The sequence below is a fragment of the Epinephelus lanceolatus genome, chromosome 7 (genome assembly GCF_041903045.1).
Source record: "Epinephelus lanceolatus isolate andai-2023 chromosome 7, ASM4190304v1, whole genome shotgun sequence".
NCBI classification, from domain to species: domain Eukaryota; kingdom Metazoa; phylum Chordata; class Actinopteri; order Perciformes; family Serranidae; genus Epinephelus; species Epinephelus lanceolatus.
The window spans coordinates 22,282,699-22,306,707 of record NC_135740.1 but is presented as its reverse complement, the minus strand read 5'-3'; the positions used below and the strand labels follow the sequence as shown (position 1 = coordinate 22,306,707).

General features: G+C 41.9%; 1 protein-coding gene across 3 annotated transcripts; it reads left to right on the top strand.

Annotated features, from left to right (window-relative positions):
- The first annotated feature begins 3,868 nt into the window (after positions 1-3,868).
- slc34a1b (solute carrier family 34 member 1b) lies at positions 3,869-23,801 on the top strand. Of its 3 annotated transcripts, none has more exons than XM_078169295.1 (13): positions 3,869-3,908; positions 5,091-5,164; positions 5,260-5,442; positions 5,897-6,043; positions 6,328-6,471; positions 9,907-10,018; positions 10,536-10,731; positions 13,506-13,601; positions 13,760-13,826; positions 14,035-14,139; positions 14,365-14,481; positions 22,198-22,322; positions 22,850-23,801. In XM_078169295.1, the coding sequence occupies exons 2-13, from the start codon at positions 5,104-5,106 to the stop codon at positions 23,438-23,440; spliced, it is 1,944 nt and encodes a 647-aa protein (XP_078025421.1). In that variant the 5' UTR covers positions 3,869-3,908; positions 5,091-5,103; the 3' UTR covers positions 23,441-23,801. The 3 variants fall into 3 exon arrangements, with proteins under 3 accessions (XP_078025421.1, XP_078025420.1, XP_033488518.1); XM_078169294.1 differs by having other exon boundaries at positions 14,005-14,139; XM_033632627.2 differs by having other exon boundaries at positions 13,972-14,139.
- Positions 23,802-24,009: the final 208 nt, after the last annotated feature.

Genomic DNA, 24,009 nt, shown 5'->3' with positions numbered 1-24,009 from the left:
ATAGTGACAGGATGGGTATAAAACACAGCACACTACTAAGAAATGTAAAAAATAAATAAATAGTGGGTTAAATAAAAAATAAATAAACAAAGCTTAAAACACAAAATAAAATACAGCGGAGAGAAAACTGCAGTTCACTTTTTCTGTTTAACTTGCTATTTACACTTAGAATTAAAGCCTTCTAAAAAATACTTTTAGTTGTCAAAGGCACCTTATAGCGCCCCCCAGAGGTTACAGACTCACATTAAGGAAGTAAAGGGTTAAATAGAAATGTCAAAGCTCATGGCTTCTCCCGTTTGGCTGACAGTATACAGTCACTTTAAATCATACTATAGTGTAGTTTACTCCTTCTTACAACTGAGGAGTTATAATGTTGAGTGGAATCAAAAACAATTTAGCTTTTTTTTTTCTTCCTAAGATTGATTGTCTCACATGAAGATGAAGTTGTGTGCAATTCTTAAAAAACATATGGTTAAAATCTCCAGATACTGTGCCAAGATATTCCAACAAGTGGTCTGTCAAATGTAACAGACCCTGTTATCAAATCCTGCTTGGCACAAATAATAACATCTGTAGTCTTCTCGACATTAATCTTCAAATTAGGGCTGCAGCTACTACTACTACAATTCAGTTTGATTAAATTAGATTGAATTTTATGTATAAAGCCCAATATCACAAATCACAGTTGGCCTCAGAGGGCTTTTCAACTTGCATGGTCCCTGTGTCCTTGGACCCTCACCTTCAACAGAAAAACCCCTTTAACAGGAAAAAAATGGTAGAAACCTCAGGAAGAGCAACTGAGGAGGAATCCCTCTCCCAGGACGGACAGATGCACAATAGATGTCGTGTGCAAAACAGATCAACATGATAAAAGTGCAGTAATCCATATGACAAAATGATGGATGGATGCACAGCAACAGCAATAATAACAATAACTATAATAGAAATATGAATAATAGTGGTAGTATATGAAAGTGTATATGTTACATGTATATATTAACATATGATAGCATGTGACAATGATATATGTCTATAATAATGATAGAAGCAAGCATATTAGGGAGGACCACGATCCAGGCACAACTGTGATCCCTGGGAGCTCGTAACGTGCATTAATGGGACATAAAGATTGCAAATATAGAGAGAAGGAGAGGAGCTCAGTGTGTCATGGGAGGTCCCCCGGCAGACTGGGCCTGTCAGCCTAACCAGGGGCTGGTTCAAGGCAAGCCTGAAACAGCCCTAACTGTAAGCTCTACTTACAGAGGAAATTCTCAAGTCTACTCTTAAATGTGGAGACTACTACTAATTTAGTAAAGGCTAACATAATATGCCAATTATTTTAAAGGTCCACCAGTGTGTAGGATTTAGTGGTATCTAGCGGTGAGGTTGCAGAACAGAAACAGAAAAAGTTTGATTTGTCCATTCTGAGCTACTGTAGAACAACATGGTGGACTCTGTGGAAGAGGACTTGCTCTGTATATAGATAGAAACGATGTAACAACTGGTGAACCAGGTGAGAGTGGACTCAAACGCACGACTCTGGAGACAGTTCAGGTAAAATAACACAGTCTTTACTGGTCAAAGGGTAGGTTTGGTTCACAGAAGGACTGTCAGTGAAGGCAAACAAATCCAATAGGGATGAGGCAGAGGCAGAATTTATTGCCAGGCTGAATCTAAAAACCAAAAAAAGGACACTGGGAAACAAAAGGCTGCAACTCTATGACAAACTGGCAGTGAGAGAAAACAAGACGTACATCAAATACTCTGGTGAGGGGAAGGACAACAAGACACAGGTGAAGCAAATCAGAGCGGGACAGACAATCAGACACAGGTGAAGTCATCAAAAGGGAGGGAAAATACACAGAGGCAGGAAGTGAAGTGAACTGAAACGAGAGGAGATGTGAGTTTCAAAGTAAAACAGGAAACAACATGAATGAATTCAATAAAAAACAACCTAAAAATCACAACAATTCTTAGTTTCAGGTGACTGTAAACTAATAAATACATAACTATAAATATTGTAAACCATTTCTGCCAATAGATGCCCATAAATCCAACATACTGGACCTTTAATTTATTATTTTTTTGGTATATAAAATGTCAGAAAATAAGGGAACTACCCCATCACAATTATTTCGGGGTCCAAAGAGATGCCTTTACATAGTTTGTTTTCCAAACAGTCCAAAACTAAACATACTCACATCTGTCAGTCAGAGCTGGTGGATTTCTGTTGTTTTTTTAAAGTACTTAAACGATTATTCCTTTTAGCAAACAGTTGCAGCTAACTTCTCTGTGGATTTACTAGTGGATTAATTAACTAAATGTTTCAACTGTATTTCAAACTGCAGATTTTTTCACCAAGTCTGGAGAGCTTGTGATTGGGCAAAATATGCAGCCTCACTGAAGGGTGCAGTTTTCATGTCAATAGCATACTTGAACAAACAAAACCACAAACATTTCTTTATGAAAAGAAGTGTTGATGTCTGTGTATGACCTGCCATATGTCCAGAGATAATTAACTGACATGTTTCTATGACTCCCATCAATCAAACAGCAGACTGAGAGCTTACTGAAAGAGCATCATATGGTATGTCTCAGTGTAAGATTAACACAGGATAACACAACCACCAGAGGAGGACCAACACTGTGTACCTACTGCTCTTTGATTGGCAGGTGTTTTGAGTGGCAGGATGGTGTACGATGACCCGGTGGCCTCTGTTTGCTTCATCCCCAGGCTCCCTGTGACTTGCACATCTGGAGAGGGGATTAACAGCATCATGGGAGGGAGGGGGGTTTACCAAAAATCTCTGGAACAGCGCCAGAGATTTAGCCATGTGTGTATAAGTGATTACACATGTGTGTCAGTATGTGTGTGTACATCTCTGTGTTTCTTTCCTGCTGCTTAATGCTGCACCAGATCTAGAGGATTCACCCCCTCGCAGCCACTGAGTCCAGCTGCTTGCACAACAACAAAGCTGTTATCTCTCTGACTCCCACTTCTCATAACAGTTTAGAAAGTAACAGCTCTGGTCTAGTGGGTTATTAAGTTCTGCTCGTCTGCGTTCATGGATGCAAGTCTGAGGTCAGCAGGTTTGGCAGATTAGGTTGAGAGCACTGCTGATATGACAAAACCGTAGCTGGACTAATTGTTAACAATTACCCTGTTGCTCAGGCCATCACAATGTTCTCCCATGGCGAGGAGGACATTGGCTGTGGGTAGTGGGGTGTGTAAGTAAATGTGCGTACGTGTGTGTTGACAAGATCTCAGAAAATCTCCCTGATAGCTCATTTCCAATCACAACATGCTTGATCTTGAGTGCTGGCAAAGTACTTAAGCATCTGAATGTTCTGCACAAGTCAAGCAGATTACACTGTACGTGTTTGAAATACTTCCACTGACTGATCTCATGCAAGAAATGATCATTTAATACCCTGGCTTTAATCTGTGCCAAACTACAAGTACGTGATGAAAACAGCTATGTGAGAATATGAGTGGACTTGAGAGGCCTGTGCAGGAATGTTTTTCTTCCAACATTTACCACTAGGTGTCAGATTTCTCCTGCTCTTGCACGTGAAACTTGAAGCGCCTCTAACAACAGGGATCATTAATCCCATCAAACAGTCCTCTTCATCTTGGATTCTTTATCTAGCATCTAATCAGGTGAAAAATAACTGGTTGAACAACGTAATTCATCACCTAATGCACGAAGTGCTCTCCCAAGTCATGCATCATTAGCTTGAAGCTTTGTGTTATTGATTAACAATGAGACCTCTGATGATGGAGCAAGTTAATCGACACAAGAGGAGGTGTTACCTGGGAGCTTATTTAAAGATGATTCACAGTTTGGTTTGATGCTTTTCTGTCTGGGGGGGGGTCACACACAACACCTGAGACTGTTTGAGGCAAGGTAAGATACTTAACTGCATATGCCAATATCAAATATTTATTAAAAATAAAAGAAGAATCAGTCAATACCAAAGCTTTCGGTTGTTATTTGAGATGAATAATTTATTTCAAATGGAAAACTGGCCTTTTATCTAAAGCTGAGGGACCAACAGCTCATACATCCTTTAAAATGTTGGCACATCAGCCATCACTCACTGACAACTAAATGTTTCATTAATCCTTTTATTTTTCTTCTTCAAGTAAAACTCAAGTAGAAAGATTTTGGAAGGAAGCATGGAGATACATACATGTGAGTCACAGTGACTTTAAGGCAAACTCACAAATAGTACAGAGAGAAACAGATGAGAGGGGACAGGTAAATTAGATGATAACATTCAGCACACACACACACACACACACACACACACGCGCGCACACACACACACACACACACAAAGTACATTCAGAGTGTATTCAGCTGCAATCTATGGAACTTGTCTCACACCCTCCCACATAAGAACCGACGTACATATGCTAACAGGGGCCTCTCATGCACATCAGAACCTGCAGGAGGATGCCACACAGAATGGGAATGATGTAGCGACTGTAATCACTATAATTTGGACAGCTGTAATTACTGAACTCACTTCCATCCTCTTTGCTTTACAGAGACGCATTAGTACTCCCTCCTCCACTGGAGTCCCCAAAATATGGCAAAGTGGCTGACATGAAAAGGGGGAAAAACGGCTCTCTTTAAACCGAGAGCGTGAAAGTCTTTGAAGGGAGTCGCTGCTCTATAGACAGTGGAGAGTCCCTTTAAGATCCGACTTGCAGCTGCAGGAAACGGGGGACAAGACAAGTTACATGGATGCTGATGTTTCCTTATTGATTCTGACAAGGCGTTCATCTGTTGAGAGGCGAGACGATGCCTCACGGTGTATTTAGTTTAAGTGTGTGATTTGACCTCAAATCAAGGACAGATGCCAATTACAGCCAACATAGGCCGCCTTTGTTCCCCTCTAATTTCTTGTCTGTCTGATCTCAGTGGAGTGGTGAGGGGTGGACTTGCCTTGTGTGCAGATATATTGGTCTCCTCTGGTTTCTTTTTCCTGCTGCAGGTGGCTGATAAACACAATCAGTCTCGCATGTTCCCTCTCCAACAGTGTCATCCTGTGATTTTAATTGCCTCCATGTCTCTTCACAGCATCCAAGGTACCATGTCCTCTCGATCTATAACTATAGTGTCCTCTGGGCGGAGCACAGGACTCAACTGCAATGGTGACTCTCAGTTCCCATCATTCTGTTTTTTGTGTTTTTGAAATACTTCAGAGCTGATCTTCCCCCAGTTGTAAACTCTTGTTATCTGTTATCAGGGGTGAGGATGCATGGCACTCAGCTCTCCTCACAGCCCAAGCTCCCGCAGGAGGAGGACAGGGAGTCTGGTCTCGGCTCCACCCTTGACCTCAGTAGCAGCTTCGAGTGTTCCAAGCAACATACCAATCATGGCTCCAGCAAACCTTCGCTCAGGGAGGCAGACATGCTCCCTAAAAAGAAAGGTACAAGAGCGGTGTGAAGAGGAGAATCACGCGTTCACGTCCTGGGTTGGCAGCAGGTCTGATCTCTCTGGAAAGGCAAATAACAAGAGCAGAAGCCGAACCGCATGCTCATTAGATAAGGACATGCTCAAAAGACACACAGGGTCAGTGGGATCACGCAGTCTGGGCAACAAAGGCAAAGTCCTGCTGTCACTCAGCAGTATTTGACTGCATATGGGTAATGTAGTATGTCAGATGGCTCTGCTCTCTATATGTGTGAGTGCTTACTGGGGCTATCGCTCATCTGCAACACACAAATCACAAGAATGAGAAATAGGGCAAAGTAGTGTCCAGACACATAAACATTTTTGTCTCATCCGTGGTATAGTTTTTGATAACTTTCCACTCCACTGTAGGAGACCTTGTGAGAGTAAAGCATCTCACTGTTTGTTGTTGTTGTTGTTGTTTTGAACAGACAGCTCTCTACAGACCACAGGAGGGAGTCCGCACAAGATCAAGCAGCTCCTTATCAATCTATCCAAGATCCCTCTCCTCCTCATCCTCCTTTTTCTCTTTGTATGCTCTTTGGACACTCTGAGCTCTGCCTTCCAGTTAGCAGGGGGTAAGTACCATAACCCTCACTGCCCCCTCAGCGGGTTGATAGTGACTCAGCCGGCTGATGTTTGACAAATAAGTGAGTCACTGCAGAACAGTTCACACTGTCCTGCCGGAGCCGTGCTCTGTAATTTACCGTAAAGCTTCATAGGTTGACCTTTTTGGATTTGGGGAAACAAGCAGTTTGAATCTTGTTTAACATTGCTCTTGGCAACCTTGTCATGTCTGAGACCAGCATTTTTTTTTGTGTGTGTGTGTTTCTTTGTGTATGTGGGCGGCATATTTAACCAGGTAAAGTGGCTGGGGACATTTTCCAGGACAATGCGGTGCTGTCTAACCCTGTGGCAGGGTTGGTGGTGGGAATCTTGGTTACTGTGCTAGTCCAGAGCTCATCCACCTCCACCTCCATTGTCGTCAGTCTCGTGGCCTCCGGATGTGAGTAGACACATAAAAGTGTGTGTATGTGTAAATGTGCAAGCACCATGTATCATAGCACAAGTTATTTTAGGTTTTAAATAAGACTCTGAAATGTCTGGCCTCATTTAGTCTGATATATATGTTGTGTATGTGTGTGTGTGTACTGTATACACTGTATGCCTGTGTCTCTCTAGGTTATTATTTTACATGGAAACATATAGTAAATAGAAAAACAGTAACACAGTAATAAATACAGAAAAGCCCCCCGTGGTGTATACGTGGCAATAACAAATAGATCTAATTAATTTCTGGTTTATGGTTATAATCTTGGTTTTCTGGCTCCCTGCCCCATGTCATGCTGTGCTGGGCCTATGGAGGATAAAGCCAATTATGCTACATGATTTGCTGCGAAGCATTAAGGACCAAATTAGCAAATATGGTTTTGCTCAAATGCATAAATATGGGCAGATGAATGTGTATTAAGACAGAAGAAGATTTAGCTCTGTAAATATACACATAACCTACATTAGCGTTCACCAGCAGTCAAGTTTAAACTAGCAGACGTGCACTCTCCTTGTAACATAATTTAAAGGACAAGGCTGGTGTTATTTTAGATTTGTCGTATTGTTAACAAATCCCATGATTTTTCAATACTTTGCAACTTCCTGTCTGTGGTTCTCAACTCCAGGCCCATTTGTTCTCACCAACGACAAAATCTTGTGCTTGAAATCCAAATTTTCAGTTTTAAAAGGGCAAAAAATGATTTCCTGAAACACCTGGGCACTGTAGTTTTTATCAAACTTTAATCAAACAGGAGTAAATACAGCATTTGTCAGGGACTATTTTCAGATGTGGATTAATACACATTTGATGCTCTTGTATTTTCAGTAGCCAAAAGGTGTATGTGGGACTGACTCAAAATAAACTACAGTGCCTGTGTTCATCAAAAGCAAAGGGGAGCATGTCAGGTGGTGCTCATGGCTCATGGCTCACTGATGTGTCTGCAGCTCATCATAAACTGTATAAGGTTTGGAATACATTATTATTTTTTTTTTTGTCTTTCAATGGGATCTTTTTGACAATAAGAAAAATTTAAAATATCATCAGCATTATCCTCTACATTTAATGAAAACGACTTAATTATTAATAAGATAAGATAAGATAAGATAAGATATACTTTAATGATCCCCCAGAGGGGAAATTCAAATACCACAGCAGCACTAGACAAACACAAAAAGACATTAAATAGAATAAGACAAAAGAGAAAAAAATGAAATAAAATGAAATAATAGCAAATGAATAAAAAGATAAAATTAACGTAAGCCACCACCAGTTTCAACCAAAAATATCATGACATCCACCCATCAATCAATCTGCAACATTTAGCCGAAAAGAGCTAGTTACAGAGCTAGTAACAGTATGCTAAGTCCATGTGTGTCTGTTTCCCCAAAATTGTTATGGGCCCTCTGGCTAGAAGGTATTCACTTGAGGAAATGGTGTGACATCTATCCATCCATTCATTTTTCATCTGCTTATCCGGGGGCCAGGTCACGGGGGGAGCAGGCCAAGCAAAGCACGCCAGACGTCCCTCTACCCAGCAACGCTATCCAGATCCTCCTGGAGGACCCCAAGGCGTTCCCAGGCTAGATGAGATATGTAGTCCCCTCAGTGTCTGATCGCTGAAATCTGTGACAGCTTTTCGGCCGATTGAGCATGTTGAATCGGTGGCGGAGCTTGTCGGTGAGAGAGATCTCTCTGATTGGCTGTTCAGGTTTTACTTACTCGCCCCTGTAGCGAGTGAATCTGCCTGTAGTGAAACCGGGGTGCAGTGCTTCGTCCTCAGGCTCCACTTCACTCAGCTGCCCACAGACCCGCTGCTTCTTTCCATTTTAACCTGAATAACAAACTGGAGCTAGCTGGGAGTGGCTAGCGGAGCGTTAGCTACAGCATGACCGGAGGGAAGCACAGCCAGTTAGCCTCCGCTAGCCTCTGAGCTAGCCCCGGCTCTCCGTTTGGATCCAACCGAAGCATCGAGTCCTGGTTTGTTATTCAGGTTAAAGTGGGAAGAAGCAGCGGGTTTATCGGGCAGCTGAGTGAAGTGGAGCCTGCGGAGGAAACACCGGGACCGTCTGGATGTAATAGTCCGTGGAGGGGCTGCGGTGCTCGGCTGCACAGATAGGAAACCCCTCTGCTGACAGGATGTATCACACTCTCACTCTGCTCTCTCTCACCCAGGCGCAGAACATACGTGCCACTTGGCTGTCGGATGTAGTCCGTGTAGTGTGTTCAAATGCAACTGACACAGGGTGACGCGAGGTGACATAGACGACGCAACAGTTGGCTTTCGTCCCCGCTAGTTCTTTGATGTCGGTTTGGTGTGTCAGCATCTTTAGGATTTTGGAGCCAGAAGTGACCATATTTGGGTGAGAGGTCTGAGCTGTGAAGGAGCGAGGGGTGGATGTGACTGAGAAGCCAAGGACACTATTGGCAGACAGCCTGTCACTCAAAGTGGCCATGCCCTTAATTATGTGCAGTTATGGCACTTCCTGTCGGCTTCATGTTTTAGCCCCAGTGTCTGCCGCTTGGTGTGTACCCAGCAGTTCTCTGTAGCTCTACTGAACTCTAAGCCCCCCCACTTTTGGTGGTCCAATCAAATACGAAGGATTAATTTAAATCCACCTCATAACTTCAACGCTCGATTGATTAGGAAATACCTCACAGTATAGAAACTAAAGAGACTCTAACTTCCGTTTTACGGGACTTTAATCTTCCTTTCATGCGATTCTTACCACACACTGACTGACTGGCCATTTGTAAAAACCAACTGAGAATTATCGTAATCCAACAGGTTGGATTTGGGGTCAGAGAAATAATGAAATCAAACAATTTCACACCCTGTAATCTCCCACCATCTCGGTCAGTCTAATTTATCATGCCTCATATGACCATTACGTGGCGAGGTTATGACCTGTCTGTTTCTAATGAGCGCAGGCTCTGAGGTCTCTCCTCCTTCGTCTACGTGGTTAAGGTGAATGATATCAGTATGCAGTAGCTGCCTCTCTGCTTCTAAATCCTTTCTGTAAGAGACCTTAGGAGAGAGATTATATGCAATTATCGAAGAGAAAGAGACCGAAAAGGCATGGATGTGTGTATGAGCGAATGTGTCCTGTAGGTCATCATCATTAAAGGCATTCTCAACAATGAACATCCCTGCAGAGTGTGAAGGCTAAGCTGCCTCCACTTGTCTGCAAATTACGATCGCCTTTCATCCCTATTAAAACTCCTGCTCCACACTGAATTGCGGAGGGTCATGTCTTATTAATACGTGCGTGATGCATTACCATTCACAATGAAGGCAGACATTTACCTGTTTGAAATGTTTTCACTGTATATGCATATACTTTTACGAATAATAACTTCCAAGTGAAATGTATGTGTGGTCTCACTTCACAGTGCTAGAAGTGCGGTCAGCCGTTCCGATCATAATGGGGTCCAATATTGGGACTTCAGTCACGAACACCATAGTGGCAATGATGCAAGCAGCAGAGAGGAGCGAGTTCGAGCGGTGAGTGAAGTAAGGTGGCGAGGCAGAGGATGAGTGCAGGGGAAGAGCAGGGAAGAAGAAATTGAAAAAGAAAAGTGAAGAAGATAAGTGGTCTAGATGGAGGAAAGGAGGATAAAAGTGTTGAAAGTGCAAGAGAGAAAGCAGAGGAGGGTGAAGAGAAAGCATTAGCAGCTGCTCGCTGCCTCTTTGCTTCAGCCTCCATTTGAGTGTAATTTCTACAACAGTGACAATAATGGCACCGATCCACATTGATCCCACACCAGTAACCCTTTGGCATGAAAATATAAGGCACTGAACAGATGGCATGTTGCTTAATCTGTGCCTGGTAAAATAAGCATGATTTATTAAACTTTCATAACATACTCACACACTGAGTCAAAATAAAATGCTCATTACATCACACACTTTCAAAAAAGTTGAGCCACGAAAAGCAGATTAACAAGCAATCATTTGGAGTAGTTGATCACGCTGATGGCCGACCTTAGGTAACACAAAAAATAATTGCAATCCACTGCAGTGCCTTCGCTGGGGCAACAATCCACGACTGCTTCAACTGGCTGTCGGTGCTGGTTCTGCTGCCGCTGGAGGTGTTGAGTGGCTTCATGGCTCGGCTGTCACACCTGCTGGTCACCAGCTTCAAGCTTCAACCGGGGGAGGAAGCACCTGAGCTGCTCAAGGTCATCACAGAGCCAGTCACCAAGCTCATCATACAGGTAAAACTAGCAGCCCATTGATCAGTTTCGTGACTGACGATTTATTAAATACCTCCTTTAAACAGCAGCCTAATTGTCCAATCACAGCTTAGCAACCATAACTGTATGGCAGGTCTGTCAATCTTTGGATTTTGTAGAAAGAGTGATACTGGGTGTCTTTTTTTACTTTCCAAAACCAAAAACACAGAGGCATAAGTGTAAGGATTTGACTTTACACATTGACTTTATCTGCTCTAACCACAGACTGTGTATAAAGATGGACAAGGTTCCTCCACTTACTCAGACTGTACAAAAACCCCCCAAAATATCCAGAATACAGCCGCTGCCATCTTGTGCTGATGACATAGGTTGGAGTCAGAGTCTGCACGGTAGTGATCTCCGACCTGATTGGCAGGCGTAGGTGTGAATCATGACCCCAAATTCCCTTTCTATAGCATCAAATAATTAATTAAAACCAAAACTTGTAGGCCTATGTACAGCAGTGCAATTAGAAGTACCTAAAATGACAGAAATCATCTTAGGATTGACTTACTTACTTTAACTTTTTAGTTTGGCCCATATCCTATCTGCTAAAGTGGAGGGGGCGGGGCTTATGACCTTTATTGAAGTCAGCTACCAGACGGTAATTGAGATGTTTTTGGTTGTCATGTCATCAATCTTTGTTATACAGTCTATGGCTAACTAGCTTACTGCCTACAGTCACAGAGTGGCTTTGCAGGCCAATAAGCATCAACCCAGTCTCACTTGGTTGGTGACTTCCGGCATCAGACACTGACAAATAAAGCCCTCCTTTCACATCGGCGTGATACACGTTAAACAATAGCAGTGCCCAGCGGTGTCAGGGGGAAACGCAGTGGGACAACATTGAAAGTTAAGGTGGCAGAAGTCCAAGTAGAGCGGATGGGAGGGGTTGTGGATGGGTCCAACAACTACTGTCTTTCACCCGGAAGGCCGGTGTTTGCTTCCCATAAGATTCTAAAGCCAAACCCCGTTCTTTTTTCCTCTGCTCAACTACGTGCTTTTGTTGCCTAAACCCAACCATGTGTGTTTGTTGGCAAAACATAACCACGTGTGTTTGTTGTTGAAAGAAAAAAACGTCAATTTGCATTGTTGTACCAACGAGGTATGTAAAAGGAAGAACTTAACATAGCATCCTGGAATGTCAACAACCAGGGAACCCAAGGTACCTTGCATGTCATATCTTAACATGGAAAGTCTATGACCAAACATCATTTTGTGGCAAGGTTGGCGTGAGAATGTGTTGCAAGCACAGGTTACCTTGACTTGTGGGTTGCAGATTCCATTATAAAACTAGCACATCCACTGTGCAGTATTTCCCCACTATGCAGAGGCCAGCTGTGGATGCTAACATTACAGAGGTTAGGTTAACCTGCTCTTTTAGCTATATAGGCATCAAGTTTATTTTTTTAAACCTCTACAAGAGTGTCATTTTATACGGAAGCGCATTGCATTCACTTGACAAATAAAAAAAGCCCTGTTTTTCGGAGTAATTTATTTATTTTTCTGTTTTTTCATGGTAATTTTTCTTCTTGAACGAGGAGACGAGATACTTAAATAATTATGTGCCTTACCCTTATTGATCCCATAGTTGAAATTGTCTAGGAGCAGGAGCACGGATGCATGACCAGGAGTTACCATGGATGCAGGGATCACTTGCAGGTGCCATGTGGGAGCTTCTCGTGAGATTTTGAAGTATCTCGTCTCCTCGTTCAGGAAAAAAATTACCACGAAAAACAGAAAAAAATACCACAAAAAACAGAAAAAAAATTATCACGAAAAACAGAAAAAATTACACCAAAAAACAGAAAAATAAATAAATTACTCCGAAAAACAGAAAAAATACTCCAAAAAACAGAAAAATAAATAAATTACTCAGAAAAACAGGGCTTTTTTAATTTGTCGAGTGAATGCAATACACTTATGTAATTTTAAAACCAGTCAGCTGGAAACATAAAATTGTCAGGTATGCCAAAAGAAAGTGTTCATGCACAGCGAAAAAGATCCAAAGCAACAGAACACATGTTATTTTCTAAACATAAACTTTTTTTTTTTACCAAAAATAATATATTCAGATGTAACCTCCTTGTTATCACCAACATCCTGATTAGTAACATTAATTACATTTTTTTTAGTAACTGTAGCAGATTATAGTTACATTCATTCTGTAATTTAAATGTATCCATTATCAGACAAAGAAATGTAAAATTGTGACTTTAAATGCATTGGACTGAAATGTCAGGCTCTCCTGAGTAGAATGATGTATGGTACTTGATGCTGACTGCTCAAATTAGTTAGAAAATCAAAATAAACTCAGGAGAGTCAGGTGACCCTGAAATTGTTCAGGGTTAATTACATTTAACTAGTTTTTAAAGGTGCTATATAAATAAAGTTAATATTATTATTATTATTATTATTATTATTAGTTACTCCCCAACACTGCCTGATGCTGAGCTCACAGCATCAAAGTTGAGCTGGCCTCGACTTTTTCCAGCGCTCCAGTGATGCAGTGTAGTATCAACCAGTCATATTTTTTGTCTCTAGCTGTGGTGCTGTGTTATGTAGCAAAGTTGGCTGAGGCCACACTGTAGCTGTTGGCCCATAGTGTGAACACAGCAGCAGTGTCTAGCACAGCTGTGATGGGAATTGAACTCAGGCTTTCTGGTGGAAAGACTGAAGGTTTTAATACTTTCACCCTGCTCTCCTTTGACTCACTGAACTTTAAGGATGAAAAATATTTCTCCTTTCACCTTCAGCTGGACAAGTGTGTGATCACAGGGATCGCCATGGGAAATGAGGACATGAGGAACAGGAGCCTGGTGAAAGAATGGTGCCAGACTGACCTTGTTATGGTAATGGCCCCGTCTCCGCTGCTGTCTCCTGCACACGCAGACACATTGTGTCACACATTGGCGCCAAATAGAGCCTGACGCTGTCGCCAGTGAAAACTGTGTTGCTAATTTGTGTTTTCCTCACAGATGCTTCTATCTTTCTTTCTTCCTTTCTGCAGCCCACTGATAATGTGAGCACTGCAAACTGTGGCCCCAGTCATGACTTGTCCCAGTCATCACTGAAGTGTGAGTTCAAACTCAATTTTATCTGTAACACTCCCTCTGTTGTGAATTATACAATTTAATCTAGTAGCATTTTCTTCTTAAAAATTAAAGAAAATGTGTGTTGTTGGATAATTTCCTCATGATTGCTGTTCCTGTCACTCTGCAGGTAAGCATTTGTTTGTGTCTTCCGGGCTGTCAGATCTCACAGTGGGCCTGATTCTACTGGCAGGCTCTCTGGCTGTCCTCTGTACCTGTCTGATGCTTCTGGTCAAGCTGCTCAACTCTCTCCTTAAAGGCCAAGTCGCAAAGGTTATCCATAAAGTCATCAACACAGGTGGGCGTGCTCTTGAACCGCTCAAGATTTTACACAGTGTATCAACATGTAGCAGCTGAATATGCAGATGCAGTTTTCAAATGAGCAAACAAGCCAAGAAAACCTTTATAAGCTGCTTTGGATGCAAATTACAGCAAACAGGCTGTGAAGATACAAGTACTGATGTGTTTCTTTTTTGTGCACTGATGTGGATAATTTCAGTCTCTCCTCTCTTTGTCTCAACAGACCTGCCATATCCATGTGGGTGGCTGTCAGGGTACATGGCCATGTTTGTGGGTGCGGGGGTAACATTTGTGGTCCAGAGTAGCTCTGTGTTTACTTCAGCCATGACTCCCCTAATAGGTGGGTGAAATATGCTTTTGCTTATGACAGATTATACACTATATTCTATGGAAATTAAGTTAAAACATACAAGATACAATGTCAACATGAGAAATGTGTAGTTGATAAAACTCATCAAAGCCTAAAAGCATGGACATCTATGTGCAGAAAATACATATGCCACACAATAAACATGACATTTTGTTATGCTCTGTCATTAAAGCCTCATACATTTGTTATTTCGGTGTGTTAAACTTGTATAAAGTATGATGACATGAGACATTTATTATGACACATACCCTGCTGTCACCAAAATGTTATGTAGTACCAACATCTGTCAAAACTAAAATGACAGATTCGAAGGCAAATGAATAAACAGACACATTTAGCATTCATTATAATCAATTTAAGTACATTTAAGTGCATGAGCAACACTTCCAATGCTTTTTTTTTCTTTCTGCGAAACCGTGTGGTTTTATTCTACAAAACACCAGAACTGAGAATAAACAACATAGTTAAAGATTCAGCGATGACATGCAAAGTGAGTTCACAGTGGGTGACTGCTTCCAGCAAAGAGAGCAAAGTGACTTGTAAAATCACAGTATTTATCGGCTGCTGCAAGATTTCACACAAACGCTCTTTGTTCTTTGTTGGATTTGTTTATACTGTCATGACATTTAAGGATAGCATTAAAACGTCATAAATTCTCAGTGACCTTAAGCACTTAAGGGTTTTCGCACTTATGTCCATCTCACTTAAAGCTACGGTTGGTAACTTTTATGAAAATATTTTTTGTCAGATTTGCTTAGACTGTCACTATATCCACACGGTAGTACATAAGATAGATAATCTGTGAAAAAAAAAGTGTTACACTGCCTCCTTGTAGTAATTCAAATGGCACTACTGCACGTGAAACATAGACTGTATATAAAGATAGACAACACGTCTCCACTACTATACAGAAGTGAAGCTAAATTATCCAGGATACGGCCGCTGCCATCTTGCTCTGGTGGCGTCATTTGGAGCCAGAGTCTGCACAGTATCAACCTCCGCAGTATCAAGTACCCCTCCCATACACCTGTCTGACCAATGTGTTGTGACCAGCAGTACTGAACGTGAGCCCACTAATTGGCTCACACAGTTGTCAGTGATGTTGTAAAATGGCCGTTTTATAGTATTAAATAACTAATTAAAAACCAAACTCATCAGAAAAATGAACATTTGAACATACAGCAGTGTGATAATGACACAGAACCATCTTCAGGAAAAATTAATGTGATGTGTACTTTTAGTTTTAGTGGGCCAGTGTCCCATACACTAATATGGAGAGGGTGGGCTTTATGACCTGTACTGCAGCCAGCCACCAGGGGGCGATCCAGATGTTTCGGCTTTACTTCTGGGGAGCTATAATGTCATCTATCTTTATATACAATCTATAGCCTAGCCCTTTTTAAACAGGAATTGTGCAGATTTCCAGGAAAGCCCAATCAGTCTTCGTTCAGCATTGGCAGTATAAAACAAAATCGGGGAGTGCAGCAATATGCCGCCTGCCTACTTTTGTTCATAGAGAATGTGCCTTTTTCGGGGCAATGGACGTGAGCAAGCAACAAAACGTGCGGCTCAGCATGTGACGTAAAAAGCCTTGCTCCGAGGGAAGCTGCGACAATTCTCTCGTAAGTCGGCCGTCAACTTTTTTCAGCTTCATACGCCACTTAGCAACTCCCATAGGAATGAACGGGGCCCCACCTCCGACGCCGTATCTAGTTCTTTTTATATATTTATGTTTTACAGCTAAACAGTGCACTTCAATATGTTTGTGAAAACACTTGAGATCAAAAATAGGCTCTGATTGGTTGTTTTCTGTGAGCTGTGGCGGATTCAAGTACATGCCAGAAGCACACGGAGTGGGAGAACACACTTGATATTTTCTCAGACTGTCTGTCTCTTGTACTTCTGTGCGGATGTAGTGACACTTTCAGCAAATATGACAAAAGTTAGTATTTTATAAAAGTCACCAACTGCATCTTTAAGTGGCTGCTAATAGCCAAAGTGTGAACACAGCAGTAGATCAAGTTGCTGCATGGCTTTGTTTTAGTGTCTTGGATGTGCAGTATCTTCCTTCCTCATGACCACCACCCACCTCAGTGACCACAGGAGGTCAAACCATTTTCAAACACCCCGAGCTATTAAAAGCTGAACAATATCAATTTAACCTTGTACAGTGTCATCACCTCTGTGTGAGTGTGAAACCTGAGGCGGCGTTGCTTGGTTATTAAAGTGTAAGAGATATATGAGTGATGTTAAATGACTAGTTGATCCCTGGCAGTTGTCCACCACTTTATTCTCTCTGAAGAAATACTTGCAGGCAAATTGGATGGTTAGTCATAGCAGCCTGACGGGTAATTGGTGGTACTTTCGTTGGTTTTACATCAATATATAGATGGAAACCAACCTTAATTGCCATATAAGATTTTAGTAATTCATAACACTTTATAGTCTTTCATTGCAACTTTACTTTGTGATTCAGTAGAAGTGTACAAGGCTTCAAAGTGGGAGTCTTGTGTGACTAATGCCAATGTGACACATTATGTCTATGTGCTTTCTGTGTGTAGGATCAAAGGATATGGCACTGTAGATGAAGAAGGAACAAAGCAAATTCAAACATAATTCACAGTGCACCAAAGCAGTGAGCTTGTTCATACTTATGACTTTACTTTTCCAATAACGTAACCTCAGGTGCTCGCTGCCCACCTGAGTGCCACACCTGTTTCTCACTGTCCAGCTTGACTCTGCTGCTCAGTTAGTTTTCTCCTGTTTGTGTCGGCTGATCCTGGTGTTTATGATGCGGGGGCGATCCCAGCACCTGCCCAGTCTGAAGGTTGGACTGATGTTAAGTTTCTTCACATCCTGACCCCACAGTTATGTTTTATTTGGTGCAAGCCTTCGTGGAGTCTCTTGTAATGTCTTATTAAACTGGACTCTAAGTGTGCAGAGTTTCAGATCTCATCCTTGAGCTGGCCAGCAATGTGCAGAGGTGGCGATCAATCATGTTACATGCCTGAACTATGCTTCTGGCATTTGAGATTTGCCACTGCGTTTGAGAGCTCAGACGATCTTTTACATGCAGTGTACTGTATGTCAGTTTGGGATCACTTTGTTTTAAAGGTCCAGTGTGTAGGCTGTAAGGGGATATATTGGCAGAAACAACCTATCCAACTCGTCAAATACCGATGCTTGGACAGTGGCCCTCTGTGTCAGATACCAACGCAGAACGGCACTCTTTAGCATCAAAATGAGATGCACTGGGCAGCGGCATATTTTGTTGCTCAAAGCAACTGCTGTAGTACCAAAAGCGAAATAAGTCAGCATAAGGTGGGAGGTAAGAGGGGTGGATGGGTCAAACAACCTCCGGACTTTCACCTGGGAGACTGTTGTTCTTGCCCCGTGAGAAACCAAAAGTTATTTTAATAATAACATAGCGTGCTAGTATGTTTAGCATACTACACTAGTGATGTAAGCTATGTCACATGACATGTGTGACATACACTGCCTGGCCAAAAAAAAAGTCGCCACCTGGATTTAACTAAGCAAATAGGTACGAGCCTCCTATTGGATAATTACTGCATGGGCGATTATCTTTCAGCTGGCAACAAGTTATTTAACCCCAACTGGTGCAATGAGTTGCTTCTCATTTCCTAAACAACCATGTCGAAAGACACATCCCGTGGTCGTGGAAAAGATGTTAGTCTGTTTGAGAAGGGTCAAATCATTGGCATGCATCAAGCAGAGAAAACATCTAAGGAGATTGCAGAAACTACTAAAATTGGGTTAAGAACTGTCCAACGCATTATTAAAAACTGGAAGGATAGTGGGGACCCATCGTCTTCAAGAAAGAAATGTGGCCGGAAAAAAATCCTCAATGATCGTGATCGGCGATCACTTAAACGTTTGGTGAGATCAAATCGAAGAAAAACAACAGTAGAACTCAGGGCTATGTTTAATAGTGAAAGTAAGAGCATTTCCACACGCACAATGCAAAGGGAACTCAAGGGATTGGGACTGAACAGCTGTGTAGCCTTAAGAAAACCACTAATCAGTGAGGCTAACTGGAAAAAAAGGCTTCAATTTGCTAGGGAGCATAAAGATTGGACTCTGGAGCAATGGAAGAAGATCATGTGGTCTGATGAGTCCAGATTTACCCTGTTCCAGAGTGATGGGCGCATCAGGGTAAGAAGAGAGGCAGATGAAGTGATGCACCCATCATGCCTAGTGCCTACTGTACAAGCCTGTGGGGGCAGTGTTATGATCTGGGGTTGCTGCAGTTGGTCAGGTCTAGGTTCAGCAACAGTATGTGCTCAAAGAATGAGGTCAGCTGACTACCTGAATATACTGAATGACCAGGTTATTCCATCAATGGATTTTTTCTTCCCTGATGGCACGGGCATATTCCAAGATGACAATGCCAGGATTCATCGGGCTCAAATTGTGAAAGACTGGTTCAGGGAGCATGAGACATCATTTTCACACATGGATTGGCCACCACAGAGTCCAGACCTTAACCCCATTGAGAATCTTTGGGATGTGCTGGAGAAGGCTTTGCGCAGCGGTCAGACTCTACCATCATCAATGCAAGATCTTGGTGAAAAATTAATGCAACACTGGATGGAAATAAATCTTGTGACATTGCAGAAGCTTATCGAAACAATGCCACAGCGAATGCGTGCGGTAATCAAAGCTAAAGGCGGTCCAACGAAATATTAAAGTGTATGACCTTTTTTTTTGGTGGTGACTTTTTTTTTGGCCAGGCAGTGTATGTCATGTGATGCTAAATTACATTAGTAACAAACGTACTTATTTAAACCCAACCATGATGCCTTTTTCCAAACCTAACAATGTGCTATTGTTGCCTAAATCTATGGAAGTAAACCTAAAAACAAAATGTTTTACCTACATACAAGACCGTCACAAGCATAAACTGTACATTTCCTGCGAAAAAGGAAGTTTATTTGGAAAAGATACGATGCATGTAACAAGTGTAAATTGACATGGGGTCCCTGAGCATCCAAAACTGACACTCGAGCATCATAGTTTGACGTGTAGGGCCACTGACCAAGCCTGAATGCATTGGCAGAAATGGAATATAATATTCATAATATGTTTTCAATAGTGTGTAAACACCTGAAACTAAGAACTGTTGTGTTTTTGTGACCTTATTATGAGCCATTTATAGCGACATAAGGAGTTGGTCCTCTCCCATGGAATCCATCATGTTGTTTCTTTGGACAAACCAAACACTGGTTCTAGATAGGGCCATTCACATTTCACATTTTTGTGTCAACAACTGCAGTTCTCCTACACCAGGGGTAGGCAACCTGCTCCTCCAAAACCCTATGTGGCTCTTTAGCCCCTCTCCAGTTTCTCCCTGTGGCTTTGACAGAAAATGAATAACCGTTTTTTTTAATTTTTTTTATTATTATTGTTATTTAAATTTTAATTTATTGTTGTAGGCCTAAAGTGATTCTTACATTCTTCAACTGTAAAAATGCGTAGCCTTTACACTGATTAAAATAAATGTTTTTAAACATTTCGTCAACTAAAATGTGCATCATATGTTGGGCCTGACGCCATTTCCTCTAAAAACATCACTAGCAATTGCTGCAGTCGTCTTCAGTCTGCCTAGCCAGGCTAGCTGTAGATTCCAAATTGAAAGAGGCAAAATCAAAATAGAAAATGTAACAATGCCTGGACAAATTTGTTTGCTTTAATTGGCAACACTGCAAAGTAAAGTAACAAATAATAATAAAAAAAGCCCACTTCATGTTGCCACCTTTTGCTAAAACATATTAATGAATGCTTATTTAGATCTAATAGTAATGTTGATAAGCTAAATTTGACTTAAAAGGCTGTGTTACCTTTATTTTGAGGCTCTAGATAGTAAAGGTTGCCGACCCCTGTCCTACACACATGGCACCTGGGAGAAGTTTCAGTGGGTTGTAATCTGTGGCCTCACCACTAGATGCCTTTAAATCCAACACACCAGATCTTTGGAGTTGGGGTTGGAATTGGGGGGTTAGATCACCACATGTTTCCTGAGCGCGGCACCGCTGCTGCTCACCGCTCCCTCAGGGGATGGGTCAAATGCGGAGAACAAATTTCACACATTCAGTTGTGTGACAATCAGTGGAACTTTACCTTTACCTTTACCTTAAAGTTGCCATAGCAGAGAGAGAACGACTAAAAACAGCAGCAAATAATTTTTACTGTCAATCAAACCTGGAAGAATTGCTGCTGTAAATCAAGCAGCTCGTAAAGTGGGCTGCTGTTTCCAAGGCCACTGTTTTATCCCCCAAGTTATAAATTCCAACACCACAACCTCTAAACAGACATTTACTGCTACAGTTATAAATTATTAACTGTACATTGAACAAAGGTTTACCCAATTGCTCCTGTCATGTAATTAATGACTAATTTAATTTAGTGTGTCCTCATACTAGCAGGAGAATACCTCAGATTTCCTTGTTTGCTTACAGCTCATTTTCCATCTAGATGGGGCCAAATAAGGACATAAATCTGCTTATTTCCACTGATTGAGTCTTGTGGAGTTTGTAAGAACATTTTGCAGAACCGGCACTGTATGCCACTGGCTAAATGAAGCACATAAAATCAGTGATGACTGAGTCATCAGCCTGCTACTCACTGATAAATGTGAGATGGGAATCATGTTTCATTTTAAACAGGAATAGTTAGAGGCCTGGGAAGAAAGCTAAAAGGCAAGAGGCATGGATGATTTCCAGTCTGCAGATATACTTCATTAAATATTTCTGTTAATTTTACTTTAGATTATAGCTTCACCTCCCCTTCAACCACTGCTGTCACATCACGTATTGAGAGAACCTTTAAAATAAAATAAAGAGTACAATTTCGGCAGTTTCAACTACACAGATAGATGCTAAAGCAGCATCGACCTACTTTGGTTGTCAGTTGCTGTCAAGCAGCCACTCATTTGATAGTCGTTAGTCATCTTATCTGGCAAAGTTATATTTCAGCCTCTATAATTCCTCTGTTGCTTTTGAAAAAAAATTGGCTTTTGTTCAGTTTAAACACCAAGTACAAATGATTTTATATTTTGTCTGTTTTTCTGTGATATAATTTGAGTGGTATGAACAGTTCAAATTGTTCTTTTTAAAACATTTTCTGCATTTCTGTCAGCGCTGTGGTTTTACACGGCTTGTTATCCTTGTGAAAGCAGTGAATTTAGATTTTATCGACTGCTCAGAAATGTAATCCCAGTCAAAGATTTCCATTTTACAAGATAGAGCAGTGTAGCGTTGACACATTTATCATTGCTGACACTTGTCTTTGTCACACGTCTTTTATCGTGGCTGCAGCTCCGAAGGTAGAGCAGGTTGGTTACTGATTGAAAGATTGGCAATTTGATCCCAGCCTCTCGCAGTCCGCCTGTCGAAGTATCCCTGGGCAAGATACTGAACCCCAAATTGCTCCCTAATGTGCCATGGGTGTGTGTGTGTGTGTGTGTGTGTGTGTGTGTTTAAGCTGAAAGCAGGTGGCACCTTGCACGGTAGCCTCGGCCACCAGTGTGTGAATGTGTGTGTGAATGTGACATGTAGTTTAAAACTAGTTTCTGAGAAAGAAGTAAATACTACAAAAGCTACATGTGTAGCACCTCCTGATTATCCATCTTTATTTACTGTCCTTGGTTCCTGTCGTCTCCCTCAGGTATCGGTGTGATCAGTCTGGAGAGGGCCTATCCTCTCACCCTTGGGTCCAACATCGGCACCACTGCCACAGCCCTGCTGGCAGCCCTGGCCAGTCCTGGGAACAAGCTAGCAGCTGCCATACAAGTAAGCCAGTGTTTCATACAACCAGCCATTTAAAAACTGCAGGAAAATGAGAAAAAAAAGAAAAGTAAAGGCACCATTACCACTACCCTCCCACTTTGAAGGCAAAATGTATTTTCATGAATATATTTTCCACTGATATGCCTCTCAGAGGGGAGGATGCACACAGACAGCGAGACAACACTAAGGGAGCCCCACAAATATAATTTTTCCCTACTCGAGCAAAAAACATGGGAGAATTATCTGCAGATGGTAGATTATGATAATGTTTGTATGTATATTTATGAACATGGGTTTATGCATAAATAGGCTGGAGGCAACTAAGTGGACGCCTCAGGGAAAACTGTTTGTTAGTCTTCTCGTTGACATGAAACTAAAAACATCTCATGTTACTGGTTTATAGAATTAATGATACATGATGACAAAATAGTTCATGTAGACTCTCTGAGGATGTACATACCAACACACACTGACTGTTACTTGCATCCTGCAGCACTCACACAGTTTCTCTCTCCTTTCTTTGCCTGCAGATTGCTCTGTGTCACCTCTTCTTCAACGTCCTTGGCATTCTGCTGTGGTATCCTCTTCCTGTCACGCGCCTGCCGATAAGGATGGCTCGAGTCCTGGGTGAGCGCACTGCCAAGTATCGCTGGTTTGCAGTCTTGTACCTTCTCCTCTGCTTCTTGCTCCTGCCCTCGCTTGTGCTGGGCCTCTCGCTGGCAGGCTGGAGGGTGATGGCAGGTGTTGGGGCTCCTTTCCTTGGTGTGACCGTCTTCATCGCCATGGTAAATGTGATGCAGACTCGTAGTCCTCACCACCTGCCTACTAAGCTCCAGAGCTGGGACTTCCTGCCCCAGTGGATGCGCTCTCTCAAACCGCTCGACCGCCTCATCACCAAGGGGACTGCATGCTGCGGTTCTGCATGTAAAGTGGGGCAGGGAGAAGAAGAGGAGCATATATCGACACAGACGACATCTGATGACATGCAGAAAGAGTCGGCACAGAGGAAGGCACAGCTGGCTTATGACAACCTGGTCCTGGACTACCTGGACGAGATCAGACCAGGTGTAAGGGTACTTAAATTAAAAGGGTTAGAGAGGTGCAACAGCACTCCACTGTAGTCAGAGTGACAACTTTTATGCTGAATTTTTTGTCAACATCATAATTTGGAAATTAAGCCAGTTTTTATCATTAATTAATAATTGGAAGACAGCCTGCCAAAGGCAGGTTAAATATCATGAGTGCAGCATGAAATTTTCATCCATGTTTGATTTTCGTCCAACTGAGCAAGCTCTGCCTATTGATGAAGATCATCTGATATGATAAAAAGCCCCCAAAACAGTTACTGTATGCACCTTGAGTTAACTTGTCACTTGTTGTCAAGATCAAGAATGAACTTTGAAATTCAGTTGATGATGAACTGCAAACAGATTATGAGTCTGTAACTGCATTAAAGGTACCTTGAGGAGCTTTTGACCACTAGTGGTGCTATGGAGCAATGTTTTTATGAGTCATTGCCTATTCTGTGTGTGCACAGGTATGAACAAGCATACATTCTGCGTTTGGTTTCCTGCCATTTCACTGATTTGCCAAAAAATGTAGCAATGCACCAACAAAGGCAATGAAGAAGAAGAAGAAGGCCAGCAGTTGTAGTGAGAAGCGCAAAATGTAAACTTAACTAGCCAACAAC

What these genes read in the sequence shown, in the direction of transcription:
- slc34a1b (XM_033632627.2), top strand. Translation starts at nt 5,104, where the DNA reads ATGTCCTCTCGATCTATAACTATAGTGTCCTCTGGGCGGAGCACAGGA. An exon ending in TCACCAAGCTCATCATACAG is followed by an intron (nt 10,732 to 13,505) that starts GTAAAACTAGCA and finishes TTTCACCTTCAG; the next exon opens with CTGGACAAGTGTGTGATCAC. An exon ending in AGCCATGACTCCCCTAATAG is followed by an intron (nt 14,482 to 22,197) that starts GTGGGTGAAATA and finishes CGTCTCCCTCAG; the next exon opens with GTATCGGTGTGATCAGTCTG.